The sequence below is a fragment of the Hypanus sabinus genome, chromosome 6, assembly GCF_030144855.1.
Source record: "Hypanus sabinus isolate sHypSab1 chromosome 6, sHypSab1.hap1, whole genome shotgun sequence".
Classification (NCBI taxonomy): Eukaryota; Metazoa; Chordata; class Chondrichthyes; order Myliobatiformes; family Dasyatidae; genus Hypanus; species Hypanus sabinus.
This window is the reverse complement of record NC_082711.1, coordinates 99,043,303-99,061,040: the sequence shown is the minus strand read 5'-3', so window position 1 is coordinate 99,061,040 and position 17,738 is coordinate 99,043,303. Positions and strand designations below refer to the sequence as shown.

The following is a 17,738-nucleotide window of genomic DNA, read 5'->3' as shown; positions in this document are numbered from 1 at the left end:
AAATGTTTAATGGCATAATTTTTAAAGTCCAATTTGCTGTTTTGCCCAGTTGTGCATCTGTTTTCATAAAACCTGTATAATGCTGAAAATGTTGAATTAGATTTCCAAGCCTATTGGTGAGCTTGGACACTTATAAATGGAACAAAATATATATATTTTTAAAAATATAATTAGTTTCTAGCTTATGCAAAGTGTTTTAATATACTGTTCATCATTTACCATTTTAGTTAATTATTAGTCTTTCAATTTACTGGAATTTTCTCAAAATAGTTTCCTGGCCTGAGTGGTATTTTTTTTTGAAAGAAAAACTTGCCCAAGATTCTTTATTTTTGTTCAAGTTCCCTTTTGCCTGTTCATTTAGGCCTAAGTTCATAAATTGTTGGATGTTCTTTTTCCAGCCACATCTGAAGATTGAGGAGAGCCATGTGTGGTGCATAAACACTGGCATGTACTGTTTAATCTGAATGGACTGTCATATCCTGCATGGCTAGCTCAGTTAATACTAACCACATGAATCACATTAAATACTACTTTCCTCTTCTTAGCCAGGTTACCCTTTTATTCCAGTATGGAAGTCAACAATCAACATTATCTTACTTCTGGAAATAACTATTTTCTCAAGTTATGAATTGATTTTTACTTTCAACATTTAAAACATGCATGCTACTTTTTCTTTCCAAACAATTTAGTCCAACTCATTGTAACGTCCATTGCATTGTCCATGCCCAAATGACTACCTTTAATCTCCTTCCAAATGACCTCTCTTGAACCATATAGCCTGTGTTGTTCAAGCTTTGTTTCCTTTTCTGACTCTGGTTTCTCAGATAATTCTGGATTTAGCTGTTTACTTGTTTCTTCAGAACTGATAATTCAAAGGCTGTAAATTGTAAGTTTCATCCCAGGCCTGTGTGTTTTAATCCTTAACTTTGAAATTGCCTAGCAACTGATTCATTTGGGGATTCCCGGAATTGGTAATAAATGTATTTTTTGTCAGTGTTGCATACGGCCATAAGATTGATAAAGAGCATGCTGATCCTCACAGCTTTCCAATGTTAGCTCACTTCCATGACTTGCACTGAGTTCCTTCACCTATTTACAATGCCCTGTAAAAAGATTCAACCCCAACCACTTGTTCACATAAATCAGTCTTACAGCCAGGGATTTCACTCAATTTAACTGAGAATTTGTACTTGTGTATCATATGCTCCTTTTTTTCTCGGTAGAGTCTAAAAGAAAACAGAAAAATTGCAAAGCATGAAAAACTAAAAATTCAAAAGCTGAAATGTCAGCAGTTCAATAGTATTTACTCCCTCAGTATTTGTTAAGCCACCCCTTTCGGCTATTACAGCCAGTAGTTTGTTTGGATAAGTCTCTATTAGCTTTGCACACAATGAAGGAGCAAGATTTACCCATTCCTCCTTGCAAAATTGGTCAAGCTGTGTCAGGTTAATTGGGGTCTGGTGGTGGACAGCAATCTTGAGGTTTTATCAGAGAAGTTCAATGGTGTTAAAGTCTGGACACTGGGCCACTCAAGGACATTAATTTTCTTCATTTGAAGTCACTCCTTGGTTCTTTTCGCAGTGTGTTTTGTTTGGGTCATTGTCCTGCTAAAGGATTAACTTGCTCTTCAGTTCAAGCTTTCAGGCTGAGGCTGGCATGTTTTTATCCATGATCTTTCTGTATTTAGCAGCATTTATCTTCCCATCAATCCTGACCAGATTTCCAGTCCTTACTGCATAGAAGTATCCCCATACCATGATGCTACCTCCACCATACTTTACAGTAGGGATGGAATTACCTGGCTGATGCACAGTATTAGATTTATGCCACATGTATTGCTTTTTTTTAAAAAAAAAAGAAACATCCTTAACCATGGAAGACGTGGAAGGAAGGTTCTGTGGTCATATGAGACTAAAGTGGAATTTGGCATCAACACTAAGTAGTACATGTGATGTAAATCACATACTGTGCATTGGCCAGGTAACAGCATCCGTACTGTAAAGTTTGGTGGTGGCACTATGCTATGGGATGTTTTTCAGCAGCAGGGGCTGTAAATCTGGTCAGTTGTGATGGGAGGATGAATACTTCCAAATATAGAGAGATCCTAGATAAAAAGCTGCTAGCCTCTGCCAGAAAGCTTAATCTGGGGAGGAAATTTGTCTTTCAGCAGGACACAACCCAAGCACAGTACCAAAGAAACCATGGAATGGCTTCAAATGAAGAAAATTGATGTCCTTGAGTGGCCCAGTCAGAGTTCTGACCTTAACCTGATTGAACATCTCTGAAAAGACCTCAAGATTGCTGTCCACCGCCGGTCCCTAACTAATTTGGCATATTTGAGCAATTTTGCAAAGAGAAATGGGCAAATCTTGCTCCATCACATTGTGCAAAGCTAATAGTGACTTGCCCAAAAAGGCTGTATTGGCTGCAAGAGGTGCTTAAACTATGTACTGAGTGAAGAGGGATGAATACTTTTGAACTGCTGAGATTTCAGTTTTTGAATTTAATTTTTCATGCTTTACAATTTTCCCTGTTTTTTGGGCTGCTCTGTGGGGAGGAGCATGTGATTCACAAATAATTCTCAGTGAAATTGATCGAAATCCTGAGTTGGAATGTTCATTTATGTGAATGGGGCTGAATACCTTTTTGAGGCGCTGTATGTGTCAGTTTTAGTCTTACAGGCATTTGCCTTCTCAGTTCCAAATTCTGGAATCTTTCCATAATCCATCATATTTCCATTTTTAATAGTCTTCTGGAAGCTTAATCTGACTGATCTGCAATAATGTGTATTTTTTGTAAATACTGTTATAAAATGCACAGTGTGATATTGAAATTGGCAGGGAGCTGCTTGTAGTGTAATAATTTTATTTGCTGCCAGGATCCAGGGTGTCATAGCAGGTAGATACTTGAATTAAAAATGTGGGAAATCACTAAGAATGCATTGAACATCCTTTTGGATAATAACTGCATTTGATAGTATGTGCAAGTATAACATCTGCATTGCTGTGTAGTGAAACCGACATTAAAGTGATCTACAGTTGTAATAGTGATAAATAATTTCTATAGGCAACGTTGTGTACTTGAGTTCAAAGAAGAATGCAAGGACTAGTTCCCTGAGTTCTTATTAACAATATAAGTCAACATTTTGGGTTGAAAAACATTACTGATGACCCAATTCTGAAAAAGTGTCTCCAATGCAAATTGTTGATTCTTTCTTCCCACAGATGTGGTTTGACCTGTTAAGTATTTTTGCTTTTGTATTAAAATTTCAGTTCAATGATTTTTGATCAGAACATTTATTGACAGTTGTTAAACTATTAGATAAATCCATGTAGGCTTACAATGTAGAGCACATAACTGGTTAAAACTAAAGTGCAGAAAAGCACAAATTAATGCTTAGATATCAATTTGGATTGAAAAGATTAATTCATTGATGTAAAATGTTCTGTAATAATTTCTTGTTTTGGCTGATCCTAAAATCAGTCTAATGAAAAATTATTAATTTCGAAACATTTGAGTTTGTCAGTGTTTCTTGACTTGCTCAGTAAAACAACAGCTTCTGTTTTTTTTTCTGATCTTAAGTATTTGTAGTATTTTTTTTCCAGGTTAGAACTGGATTATTAAAAACTGCCCTCAGCCTCAAATTTCAAACAAGTTCCAACAGAATTTTCTAAAAGTTGCCTTCTGTTGAACTTTGCATTGGTGTCTATGGATCTACTCCATAGGGATATTTTGCATCCACTGTTTTATGACTGCAGTGAAAAGGCTGTGAGAAAATGATCGTTCAAGTGAACTTTGTGCCACATATCTGGTCTGCAATCCAGAACTTACTCCAACTTGTTTCTTACCTTTGTCACCCCTTCTGGAATATATTGATGAGATTAAATTAAGAGTGCGAAGAAGCATTTGTGAAACACAAGTTGAAGCATTCATTGATTATAATAACTGAGTCTGAGGCTTCTACACTTGATGGATACTTAGGATGAGCAATCCTTGAATGGAAGTTCCATTGAAATCCAGATTAAAGAATCATGACATCATCAATGTTGGTATTCAGTCCACAAAATGAATACTGGTTGTCCTCAAGCAATCCAGTAATTCTCACCTCCAGTTCTTTAAACATGACTCTTCTTAATTCTCTCGTGCAATACTCCCAAAATGCTCAGCAGTCCAGTCGGCTTCAATAGTAATCAGTGGATGTTTTAGACTGAGACCCTTGTTCAGGACTGGAAAGGAAGGGATTGGAGTCAGATTAAGGAGGGGGGAGAGTGGCAGGTGTTAGGTGAAACTAGGAGAGAGTGAAGTGAAGAGCTGGGTGATTGGTGAAAGATGAAAGGCTGGAGAAGGGGGAATCTGATGGGAGAGGACAGAAGACCAGTGAAGGACGAGGAAGTAATGGGCAGGTCAGGACATAAGGTGAGAGAGAGGAACAGGAATGGGGAATGGTAAAAGAGAGGAAAGGGGGAGGCAGTTACTGGAACTGAGAAATTAATGTTCATTCCATCAGGTTGGAGGCTACTCAGATGAAATATAAGATGTGCTCCTCCAATCTGAATCTAGCCTCATCATGGCAGTAGAGGAGGTCATGGACTGAGATGTCAGAATGAGAAAAGGAAGTAGAATTGAAATTGATGGTCACTGGGAAGTCCTGCTTTTTGTGGCAGATGGAGCGAGGGGTGATCTCCCAGTCTACATCGGATTTCACCTAAACAAGGGGCCATACCACGATCACCGGATACAGTAGATGATCCCAACAGACTTGCAAGTGAAGAGTTTAGGGCACTGAATAGTAATGAGGGATGAGGTGTAGGGGTAGGTGTGGCACTTGTTCTGCTTGCAAATATGAGTACCAGGAAGGAGATCGGTGGGGAGGGATGAATGAACAAGGGAGTCATGTAGCAAGCAGTCCCTGTAGAAAGTAGGGGGTGGAGGGAAAGATGTGTTTGGTGGTGGGATCCCATTGGAGCTGGCGGAAGTTGCGGAGAATTACGTGCTAGAAGTGGGGACTGTTGGGATGATAGGCGAGGACAGTAAAAACCCTATCTCTGGTGTGTCTGCAGGAGGATGGGGTGAGGGCAGATGTGTGTGAAAAGGAAACAATGTGGGTGGGGGCAGTGTTTGATGGTGGAGGAAGGGAAGTCCTTTTCTTTGATGAAAGAGGACATCTCAGTTTTTCTGGAATGGAAAGCTTCATCCTGAGAACAGAAGCAGCGGAGACAGAGGTACTGAGAGAAGGGAATGGCATTTTTACAAGTGACAGGGTTGCAAGAGGTATAGTCAAGGTAGCTGAGAGTGGGTTTATGATCAATATCAGTAGATAAGCTGTCTCCAGAGATGAAGGCAGAGAAATTGAGTAAGAAGAGGGAATGGAAATGAACCAAGTAAATTTGAAGGCATGGGTGGAAGTCGGAGGCAAAGTTGTTGAAATTGACAAGCACAGCATGGGTGCAGGAAGCAGCACAATGCAGTTGTTAGTGTAGTGTAGGAAGAGTTGGGGAGCAGTGTAGGTGTAGGCTTAGAACATGGACTGTATCACACAACCTGTGAGAAAGCAGGCATAGCTGGAATCCACGTGAATGCCCATGGCTACACCTTTGGTTTGAAGGAAGTGGGAGGAGCCAAAGGACAAATTAAGGGTGAGGACCAGTTTTGCCAGATGGAGGAGAATGGTGTTGAAGGGGAACTCTTTGGGTCTGTTGTCTAGAAAGAAGCTGAGAGCTTTAAAGCCTTCCTGATGGGGGATAGAAGTTTTCAGGAACTGGACATCCACAGTGAAAATGAGATAGTCAGGGCCAGGGAACTTAGTCATTGAAAAGATTATAAGTGTATGAAGTGTCAAGGAAGTGTATAGGTAGGAAGGGACTGAACCAAGGGAGGTAAAACAGAGGAGGTATGCAGACAGAAGTTCAGTGGGGCAGGAGCAGGCAGAAACAGTGGGTATACCTGAACAGTCAGCTTTGTGGATCTTGGGTTAGGTAGAAACAGGCGGTGCAGGGTAAGGGAATTAAGAGTTTGGTGACAGTGGATGGAAAATCCCCAGAGTTGATGAGGTTGGTGATAGAATTACTTCATTTTATTATCTTGTGTGTACGTTTATACATTCTCCTTGAAATTTATGATTTAATCTTCATCTACCTCACTGTCTGGGGCATGCTGTCTTTTCATTACTACCATCATGGAGGAGATACAGGAGCTGGAAGGCCCACACTCAGTTAACCACAAATAGTTTCTTCCCCTTTGTTGTCAGATTTCTGCATAATCTATAAACACTAACTCATTACTTTTTAGCACTATTTTATTTATCTTGTAATTTATAGGTATTTTATGTCTTTGCACTCTGCTGCTGCCGCAAAACAACAGATTTAATTTCTTACAAGATTGTGATGATAAACTTGATTCTGACTCATTAAGACAGTCAATTCCAGATCCTGACTATTTGTGTGAAAGTTCTTTTTTTTCCATAAGTTGCTCCGGGTTCTTTCTCAATCCCATGACATTTTACTCCTCTGGTTGATTTTCAGCTGAAATGACTTGAATGATTTAGAAGACATTATTAAATTGCTTCATAGTATTTGTTCCATGGAGAATAATCCCAGGTGCAACTTATTGACCAGTCACGTTCCTGTACCATCTTTCTAGAACCTTTCTTCCTGCATTGCAGTGACCAGAATAGAATGTAGTATTCTAGTTAAGGATTTTTTAAAGATCAGTCCAATGTAAATTCTTTATCTTCACATCTTGATTAATATAAGAAAAATGGTATCTGTTTTGGAATGATGTGCTTCAAAGTACAACATGAGGGGAATGAGACCCTTGAAGAAAAGTAAGTTTTAGTATCCTTTTGACATTAAATTAGCTAGTATAGGCAATTGTAGAGCAGTGAAGAGCTTGACCAGTTGATAAGGAAAGATAAGGGAAAGTCTTTTCAAGATCTCTGTTTAGTCTTATTGTTGTTAAAATAGCCTCTAGGGCAGTTAGTTGTCTGCCCCTCTTGTCTGATGTGAGAGATCAGAGGCTATCACTGTCCCTGGTGTCTTTACTTCTGGGAAGTAAGTCCAGCTGCAGTGTTTAGTTGACCGCACTCAGCAGTGAGAACATTTGTCATGTGGAGATTATCATAGTGGGAGCTTTAGTGAGGTGGTTACATCAGAGAGGCCGATGACAGGCAGCTGAGCGACCGCCAAAAGTGTGTGGGACTTGCCTGTGGCCATTTCTCTCACTAATATATCATTTTGGACACTTTGTGGGGGAGGGAGTGGGGAATAGCCTTACAAATGGGAGCCGCAGCCAGATCAGTGGTACTGTGACCGGCTCTGATGCACAGGAGAGGTTGGAGGCAGCTATTGTGGCAGTAGGCTCCATATTTAGAGGGAACAGTGGGTTCTGTGGCTGCAAATGAGATATCAGGATGACACGTTACCTCCTGAGTGCCAGGTCAAGCAACTCTAAGCCATTTCAGAACATTCCCAAGGTATAGAGTAAGCAGGCAGATGTCATGGTAAAAATTCGTACCAGTGATCTGTATCGGAGAAAGGATGAGGTTCGGCTGATTGAATAAAGTGAGTTAGGCAGAAAGTTGAAAAGCAGAACCTTTGCTACCTTTGGTTGCTTTAGCCATTGCCACATGCTACATGGGAAGGAGGCATACACTCAGCGATTCAGGAACAGCTTTCTCCCCTCTCCCGATTTCTAAATAGACATTGAACCCATGAACAATACTTCACTTTTTTTTCGTTATTTTATACTACTTATTTTAACTTAACTATTAAATTGACATTCTTAATGTAAGTCATTTCTCCCCTCTGATATATCAGCGGGGAGAAGAGGTAAGAGGCCAGAATGGGGAGTAGAAGAAGAGGGGAGGGGGAGGGAAATTTTTTTCTCTACTGGACGGAGAAATCAATATTCATGCCATCAGGTTGGAGGCTACCTAGATGGAATATAAGGTGTTGCTCTTCCACTCTGAGAGTGGCCACATCTTGGCATAAGAGGAGGCAGTGGACTGACATGTCGGACCAAAAATGGAAGTTCTGCTTTTGGCAGATGAAGCAGAGGTACTCAATGAAGCAGCCCCAATTTACAACAGCTATCACCAATGTAGAGGAGGCCACATCAGGAGCGCCAGACATAATGGACAACCCCAGCAGATTTGCAAATGAAGTGTGCCTCACCTGGAAGGACTGTTTATTCACTTCCATAGAAGCTGCCTGACCTAGTGAGCTCCTCCTGCATTTTGTGTGTGTTGCTTTGGATTTCCAGCAGTTGCAGAATTTCTTGTATTTATGATATACCTGTAATGTATTGGACTAAGTCTATTAATCTCTGTGGCTTATTGCATTCCTGTACATTTCCATTGCTGTACTAGACTATAATGTAACCAATTGGGATACTTTCAGTAGTGCATCTGTAGAAATTTGCCAGTTTTCTGGGATAAGCTGAACTTCCTTAACCTCCTAAGAAAGTAAAGATACTGGCACACCTTGATGTCATTGCATATGTATACTTAAGCCCAGGATAGGTCAATCCTGTATGTTAATACTCAGGAATTTAAAGCTACTGACTTCGCTGCTGATTTATCCAGTGTAGACTGGTGCATGATTGCCCTTCCCTTTCCTGAAGTTGACAACCAGCTTTTCTTAGTTTTATGACGTTGAGTGAGAGTTTGCTGTTGCGACGCCTCTTATCTGGATGATTAACCTCACTCTTGTTTGCCTGTAATTTGTTTAATATCGGTGTCATTGGTGAATTTATAAAGCATTGGAGCTGTGCTTAGCCACACGATCATGTATATGGAGAGTAGAGAGCTCAGTATACAAGCTCGTGGTTCATCTGAGTTGATGACAAGTAAGGAGATTAAGGAGATGTCAGAGGTGACTTTGTGAAGATGGCACAGGCAGTGAGGTGGATGGTGCAGAGGGTGGTGACCGGGACCCCGATGCTTGCCAGTGCTGTTGTTAAGTATTCAAGACCTCGTATTGCTACTTTTTGGAAATATGCTTGGGTAGAGCTGTCCTCCAACATCACTGTGGCTGTTGAAAGCTTTAAGGGCCTTGCTGCATCTTTCAAGGCTGGGACTTACAAACAACTAACTGTCAAGGATGCCTTGAGAAACACAAAAGTTCTGATGTGGTTTTTCATTAGTGAGGTCATTGGCCGAGGAAGCCTGATTGGACATAGAGTCTGAGCTCCTCTGTTTGACCAAGCATTCCATTGTATGTGAATGAACATAATATTTCAAAATAAACAAACCTATTATTAAGACCTGGAAAAAAAAGTAAGGAGATGTTGTTAATAATCCTCAATGAGGCCTGCCAGTATAGAACTTGTGTATCTAGTTGCAGTAGGAAGTATAGAGACCCCGGTCATTCAGCTTGACAAAAAGTTTGAATGGGATGATTGAAAAATGTGATGTAGTAGGTAAACAACATCCTTATGTATGAGCCTCTATCGTGGTAGGGAGATGGGATCCAAAACCAGGCAAATTCAGTAAACAGGTCTGGTTGGAGCATCGCAGGGAGCAAGGGAAGCTTGATAGATTAAGTTGCATTTATTTCAATGCAGGTGATCTGACAGGCAAGGTAGATGAACACACGGCATCAATAGGTTGATGAGATTGAGATATTGCAGCCATAACAGAAATCTGACTGAAGGAAGGACAGGACTTGCAGCTCAGTGTTCCAGGGTACAGATGCTACAGGATGAATATGGGAGGAGTTAAGAGAAATTGGAGGTGGGGTTATGATTTTATGTAGGGAGAACATCACATGAATATGAAATGATTGGAGGGATATGGGCCGTGTGCAGAAGGAACTAGTTTAATTGGGTGTTATTAACTTAATTAGTTTGGCACAATATCATGGATTGAAGGGTTTCTTCCTGTGTTCTCTTCTATGTTCTATTTAGAGAGGATATTCATGGAATTGTACAGTGAGGCAGTATGGGGGAACTGAGAAAGAAAAGGGGTGATTACAGATGGCATTGTACTTGAGGCCTCCTGTTGTCAGAGGAGCAAATATGTAGGCCCATCACTGTAGCTGTGAAAATAGTAGGGTTGCAGTAGAAGTGAATTTTAACTCGTATTTAGACTAGGGCTATCATTGTATTAAGGGCATGGAGGGGGAGGAATTTAAGTGCATTCAGGAAAAAATTGTCAAGTAATATGAAGGAGAGGCAAAATTTGACATATTTGATGTGGGTATTAAGGTAAGGCAGGTGACTAAAGGATTAGTCTGGGAGCACCTCGGGACCAGTAACCTTATTTCTATTAGTTGTTAGATAGTTAGGGGAAAGGATAAGAATTGTGGACAAGTTTGTCCTGAATTGAAGCTAGGCTAATTTTGATTTTGGATAGGAACCTTCAAAAGTTGATTGGGTGGTGGTGGAGGGGGGGTGGGGGTGGTGGAGAGGCTTTTGCAGGTAGCTTCAAGTAAAGACATTATCAAAGTACATGCATATCACTACATAAAACCCTGAGATTCATTTTCTTGCAGGCATATTCAATAAATCCAATACCATAATAGAATCAATGGAAGACCACCAACTGGGCATAAAAACCAATGTGCAAAAGAGAAAAAAAAAGCTATGCAAAGTACAAAAAGAAAGAAATAACATTTATAAATAAATGAGCAATAAATACTGAGAAAATGAGATGAGCCCTTGAAAATGAGTACACAGATTATGGGTACATTTTAGTGATGGAGCAAGTGAAGTTATCTCCTTTGGTTCAAGAACCCGATGGTTGAAGGGGTAGCAATTGTTTCTGAGCCTGGAGGTGTACGTCCTCAGGCTCCTGTACCACCTTCCTGATGGGAGCAATGAAAGGAGAGCATGTTCTAGGAGGTGGGGATCCCTGATTATGGATGCTGCTTTCCTATGATTACACTCCGTGTAGATCTGCTGAGCGGTGAGGAGGGTTTTACTTGTGATGGACTGGACAGTATCCATTATTTTCTGTAGGATTTTCCATTCAAAGGCATTGGTGCTTCCATACCAGGCTGTGTTGCAGCAGTTGATATTCTCTCCACCACACATCTATAGAAGTTTTAGATATCATGTTGATTATTTGCAAACTCCTAAGGAAGTAGAAGTGCTGCCATGCTTTCTTCATAATTGCACTTACATAATTGCTGGGGGTAAGACAGGTCCACTAAAACGATAACACTGAGGAATTTATAGTTGCTTGGTCTTGCTGACATATTGAGTAAGAGGTTGTTGTTGTGGCACCACTCAAGCCAGATTTACAATCTCCCTCCTATCTGTTGATACATCACCACCTTTGATTCGTCCTACGACAGTAGTGTAGTCAGCAAACTTGTATATGGCATTGGAGCTGTGTTCAGCCACACAGCTGTAAGTATAGAGTGGGGGACGGGGGGGGGGGGGGGGGTAAACGCACAGCCTTGTGATGTACCTGTGCTGATTGAGGTTATGGTGGAGATGTTACCAATCCAAACTGACTGGACTCTACAAGTGAGGAAATTGAGGATCCAATTGCACAATAAAGTACTGAGGCCAATGTCTAGGAGTGTATTGATTAGTTTTGTGGGGTTGATATTGAATGCTGAGCAGTGGTCAATAAAGAGCATCCTGATGTATGCATGTTAACTGTCCAGATGTTCCAGTGCTGAGCGAAGAGCCAATGAGCTGGCACCTGCTGTGGACCTGGTAGGCAAATTGGAGGCATTTAAAGTCTCTTCTCAGGCAGAAGTTGTTACATTTCATCATCAACCTCTCAAAACACTTCATCACTGTGGATTTAAGTGCAACAGTACGATGGTCATTGAGACAGGTTACCCATGTGCTTAGGTACTGGTGTAATTGAAGCCTGCTTGAAGTAGGTGTTTACCTTAGACAACCGAAGCAGGAGGTTAACGATCTCAGTAAACATCGCATCTAGTTGATCAGCACAGGTCTTTAGTTCTTGGCGAGGTATTCAATTTGGGCTAGATGCTTTCCGTGGGTTCACCCTGCAGAAGGATGCTTGCACACCAGCCTCAGAGAATAAAATCACAGGGTCATCTGGTCTGTGGGAATTTTTGTTGGTTCCTTCATGCTTTGGCAGTAAAATCATGTATATAAAGCTTTGAACTAATCTGGAAGCGAAGCCCCGTTGTCACCCCTCTATTAATTTCGCTTTACAAAAGGCACTTAAGCCCTACCACAACAGTCACATCATTCATTGATTTAAGTTTAGTCAAGAATTGTCACTTCATCCAGGAGATGCTTTCTGGAGTTCATACCCGGACCTCTGATCTGGCCCTCAGCAGATTGCAGGTATCGTGGTTCATTCAGGTCTTTTGACTGGGGAATACTCTGAATGATTTGACACACTTGTCTGTAGTTTTTTATAAAATCTGTGACATCTATACTGTATCCACAGATGAGTCCTTGAACAAACTGTAGTCCACTGACACGAAGCAATCTCATAACCTCTCTTTGCCTCCCGTGACCATCTCTTTGTTGTCCTAATCTCTGGAACTTTTCTGTTTAGCCTTTGCCTGTATGCAGATAGGAGAAGGACAGCAAACTGATCAGATTTCCTGAAATGTGGTCTGGGCCCAGAATGGTAGTCATTCTTTATCTTAGTGTGAAGACTGATTTATACTTGTGTGTTGCACCTACGCTGTAGGGTGCCATGCACCTTCCCAAGAAAGTAACTTGCATGTCGCGGTGACGCAGACCACGACAATTTTGATTGGGCCGCTTGGTAGCATCACATTTCCTCCTATGCATTTCCGGTTGCTTCTTCTCCGCCATGTCTGTACACCGATGCGAAATAGATGAACCATATCATCAAATCTACCTGCTGCCATGTGAAAATGTTTGAAATGCATTTCCTCGTCCATGTCTCTCACGAAGAAACTCAACACATTGGCATAGAAACCCCACCGTCAACTAGTGTGTTGGTGCACACCAACGCAAGCTTGCTACGACGTAGAGCTATGCGGAAGTGAAAATCAGGGTTATTGCGTAGGCTGCGGCGTAGCCCATATGCACAAGTATAAATCAGCCTTAACAGTGGTCTAATGTGTTGGGACCTCTGGCTATACTAATGGTAATTAGGCAGGAATTTTTTCAAATCTGATATCCAGCAAATGAGAGGCTTTTAAAAGTGAGAGGCCAGTGTTGTGTCACGGGAATTGATGCTGGGTTCACTGTTCATTTATATTGACGATTTAGATGAGAATGTGGGTTGCATGATTGGTAAGCTTGATTCCAAAGTTGCTGATGCAATGGACACTGAAGTAGGGGATCTAAGATTTGATTGATCAACCAGGCCAGTGAGCCAGAAATAGGATGTTGAGTTTAATCTAGATAAATACAATGTGTAGCATTTGGTAGGGCTTGCACTGTAAATTGCAGGCCCTTGGGAGCGTTGTAGAATGTAACACTTGGGGGGGGGGTGCAATGCAAATAATTCCTTGAAGGTGGTGACATACACAGTGTGGTGAAGTGTTTGGCATGATGCCTTCAGTGATGAGGATATTGAATGCAGGAGTTGTGACATCACATTACATCTGTGCAACAGGATGGCAAGGCTGCATGTGGAATACACTATACATTTCTGCTCACCCTGCAATGGGAAAGATGTCATTAAATTGAAAGGGATGAGGGGGAAAAAGATTAAGAACGATACAAGGAGATGGATAAACTAGGTCTTGTTTGCTGTAATTTTCTTGATTTGATTGCCTATTCTAAGTCAATCAAGTTAAATTCATGGAATTGTCAATGACATCAATTGCATTTTTAGTTCAGCTTTCAAATCTGTCAGTTTTGGAATTTACAAAGGATTCTTCTCAAATAACCACGTGTAGGGAAATTGATGATTCAGCATGAATTAAAAACAGTGACCTTTTTTTAAGAGGTAATGAATATTGGTGCTGCTTCATGCACCCATGCTAAGCTCGCTCAGCAATTTCATTACCTTTGCCTCCAACTGTCACCCTGCCCTTAAGTTCACTTGGTCCAGTTCTGACACATCCCTTCCCTTTCTTTATCTCTGTAGAGAAACAATTTACCGACATCATTTATAAACCTACTGCTTCCCACTGTTATCTTGACAATACCCCTTCCTACTCTGTCCCCTATAAAAATGCTATTCCTTTTTCTTAGTTCCTTTGTCTCTGCTGCACATGTTCCTAGGGTGAGATTTTCCTTTCTAGGACATCAGAAATGTTCTCATCCAAAGAATGGGATTTCCCTTCCTCCACCATTGATGCTGCCCTCACCCATATCACCTCTATTTCCTGGACATCCACGTTCACCCCATCTTTCTACCACCCTAACAGGGATAGATTCTTCTTGTCCTCACCTACCACCCCATGAGCCTCCACATCCAGCACATCATTCTCTGCAACTTCTGCCATCTTCAATGGGATCCTACCACCATATACATCTTTATCTCCCCCACACTCTCCACTTTTCGCAGAGACCATTCCATCTGTGATTCCCGTGTCCATTTGCCCTTCCCCAGTAACTTCCCACCTGACACATATCCCTGCAAGTGAGAGAAATGCTGCACTTGCCAATTTATCTCTGCCTTTAAACTCTGTTCAGGACTCCAACCAGTCCTTCCAGGTGAGGCAACACTTCAAATGTGAATCTGTTGGTGTCATCTCTTGTATACGGTGCTCCTGATGTGGCTGGTCAATATCTTTTCCCCTTCCTTCTTCATCTGTTCCCTACTCTGGCTTTTTATCTCTTCTCTGCCTATCACCTGCTCATGGCTCACTGTCATCACCGGTCAAATTTCTTGTTTTCAAGCCCTTTCCTGGCTTCACTGATCTCCTTCTAGTTGGTCCTCCGTCTCTCCCCGCCCTCTTTCTTCCCCCCCTCCCCCCACCAGAACTGTCTCGCCTCAAAATGCTGTTCATTCATTTCTGTAGCTGCTGCCTGGACTGCTGAGTTCCTCCAGCATTTTGTTTGTTGCTCTGTATTTCCAGCATCTCTGCAGAATCTCTTGTGTTTGAGTGTTTTAATCTTCTTTTCAATGGGAACAGGAAGGAATGTTGTTTTGTTGCAGCATGTTAAAGCACCTGAAAGTTCACATACTTAGCTTCAGCTGAGCCATACATTCTCAAAATATTGTAAGTAAACACCCTTAAACAGCCCAAAGGCACACCAGTCTACCTGTTGGCTCCTGTTGCGACACAAAGATGGCAGGGCGTATTAAATATATGCTGTTCCAGATGCATAGGAGTACATGACGAAAATGTAAACTTCTAGGATTAATGTAAATGTTTTAACTTTGTGAAGGAAGTTATTGGGATTTTATTGAGAGCAAAGTGCAGCATCCACTTTTACAAGATATTTTTTTAAACAACTGCACTTTTTGATGGAGATTAAATATTACATATTTGATACTAATTGCAGCAAATTATAGCCTGATGCAGATGAATGGCAGATGCTGAATTTAATCTGAAACTTTGTGATGAAATATTTTGAGCTGTAGTCTACTTGTACATTGGCCCCTCAGTACCTAATCTACCCTGACCTTTCAATTTTTGTTGGTAAATGCCATGGCATAATATGTTGCTATCACTTGTTGCTATGACAGCATACTAAGAACATTTCAAGATAGTGCACTGCCTGATTATATCCCATTATTTACAATTTGTGACATCCCTCCACATTTGAACCTCGGTAGTAAAATAGCAGCCTGTCCATCAAAAAGCCTCTTTTGTACAGAAACCTGCATTATGCTATTAGATCTCAGCTGAAGGTAAAGCTGGGTGAAGTGTATGATTGCAACAGAGGATGGCAGGCAAGATTTTAATCATATAGATCTCCTGTAGCTAGGTCTTTGGTTGTAAGCTTGTCAAGTATTGAGATGATTCCTTTCATTTTGTCAGAACATTTAGCATCATTGCGCTTGACCATGGATATCCAACTTATTTAATTTCCCTCATGACTTGTTTAAAATATTTTTAAACATTTATCTAACCACCTTTAACATGTTATGTCTGAACTTGCTCCCATCACCATTTCAAGCAATAGTTCCATGGCTGTGCATCAACTTAATACCCAGTTTTTGTTTGTGAAGTAACCTTGAATTTGAAGGGTTCAGAAGGTTATGAGCCAAATGTTAACAAATGGAATTGGCTTGGATGGGACATCATGGTCAACATGAGCAGGTGGGATGAAGAGTCTGTTTTTGTGTTGTATAACTCTTGTATGAAGAGTCCCACTATGTTTTTAAAAAGTTGTTGTTATTGTACCTGCCTTAACCACTTCCTCTGGTTGTTCATTCCACACAGATACAAAAAAAAAATGCCCTTCAATTTCCTATTTTAAATTACTTTCCACCCCCTCCCCATTTTAAACCAGTGCCCTCTAGATCTTGATTCCCCAACCCTGGAAAAAGACTGGCTGATTTCCCTTATCTGTGTTTCTCATTATTTTGTACTTCTCTATGGACCTCTCAGGTCTCTTACACTCCAAGGATTTGAGTCTGAACTTCTTCAATCTCTCTATAATTCAGTCCTTCAAGTCTTGGAAATATCCTTGTAATTTTTTGAGGTTGTAGAGTGAACATATCTGAAGTATAGTGTCATCTTTTTCACCGCTTGTCTACCTACATCTCCATTTTCAGGGAACCATGTACTTGTACTCTGTTCCTCCATTTACAGCATTCCTCAGTGTTCTGCTGTTCACTGAACATCCTACTTTGCAAAAGACAGTATCTCACATTTAACTGAATTAAACTCCGTTTGTCATTCCTTATTAAGCTGATCAAGATGACAACCTCCTTCAGTGTCCACTCTACCATCTATTTTGGTGTCATTTGCAAACTTTCCAACCATGCCTTTACATTCTTATCCATATCAGTGATGGAGTTGACAAACAGCAGTGGACCAACAACGTTGGTTCTAGTCTGAGGACCAACCTCCCACCAAAACCTCTGCTTCTTATCTATTCAAATGCATATCCAATGAGGCAGCCCTCCCTGGACTCCATGTGATCTAAATGTACCTCCACGTGATTACTTCATATCTCTTGTGGGGAGGGGGTTGGGGAGGCACAGTAGCGTAGTGGTTAGCAGCATGCTTTACAGCGCCAGTTATTAAGCCGAGGTTTAATTAATGTCTGTAATGAGTTTGTTCATTCTGCCCATGACCACATGGTTCTCCTCTAGGAGCATTTGTTTCCTCCCACATTCCAAAGATGTATGCTTAGGGTTAAGTGAATTCTGGGCATGCTATGTTGGCATCTGAATTGTGGCTGCTGGGCTGCCCAGTATAATCCTCTCTGATTTGATGTAAATGATGCATTTCATTGTTTTTCTGTTTCAATGTGCATGTGACTAATCTTTCATCTGATACAACCCACTGTTACCAGCTAATGTATGAACTGCATGTAAATTGGTGGATTCCAAGTCTCAAATAAGTTCCAGATTAATGTCATCTGATTGTACAACCAAATTAAGTTGATAAATATTATTTAAAGTGCATGTAGTGTGCAGTACAGTAAACAGTGTTCAGTCCTTGTGATGAGACCTCAATGGTGGCAGGTATTCATTAGTCTCGAAGCCTAAGGGAAGAAGCTGCTACCCAGTCTGGCATTTCTCATACCGATGCTCCAGTACCACTTCCCTTCTGGTAGTGGGTCAAAGGGATTGTGGGATGGGTGGTAGGAATCCAACACAATGCTTCTGGCCTTTTGCTCCCGGTATAGGTCACAAATAGGGGAAGGGGGACCCCCAGTGATTGTTGCGTTTTTTTTTTACTATCCTCTTCAGT

The 17,738-nt window shown here is 41.0% G+C and overlaps 2 protein-coding genes across 4 annotated transcripts in view; both read left to right on the top strand.

Moving 5' to 3' along the window:
• Positions 1–17,738, top strand: part of snx13 (sorting nexin 13) — a 193,164-nt gene that overhangs the window by 33,104 nt on the left and 142,322 nt on the right. The gene's annotated exons all lie outside the window — the stretch shown is intronic.
• On the top strand, positions 7,795–11,370 carry LOC132395042 (ATP synthase subunit g, mitochondrial-like). Its single transcript, XM_059971358.1, has one exon. The coding sequence runs from the start codon at positions 8,885–8,887 to the stop codon at positions 9,182–9,184; it is 300 nt and encodes a 99-aa protein (XP_059827341.1). The 5' UTR covers positions 7,795–8,884; the 3' UTR covers positions 9,185–11,370.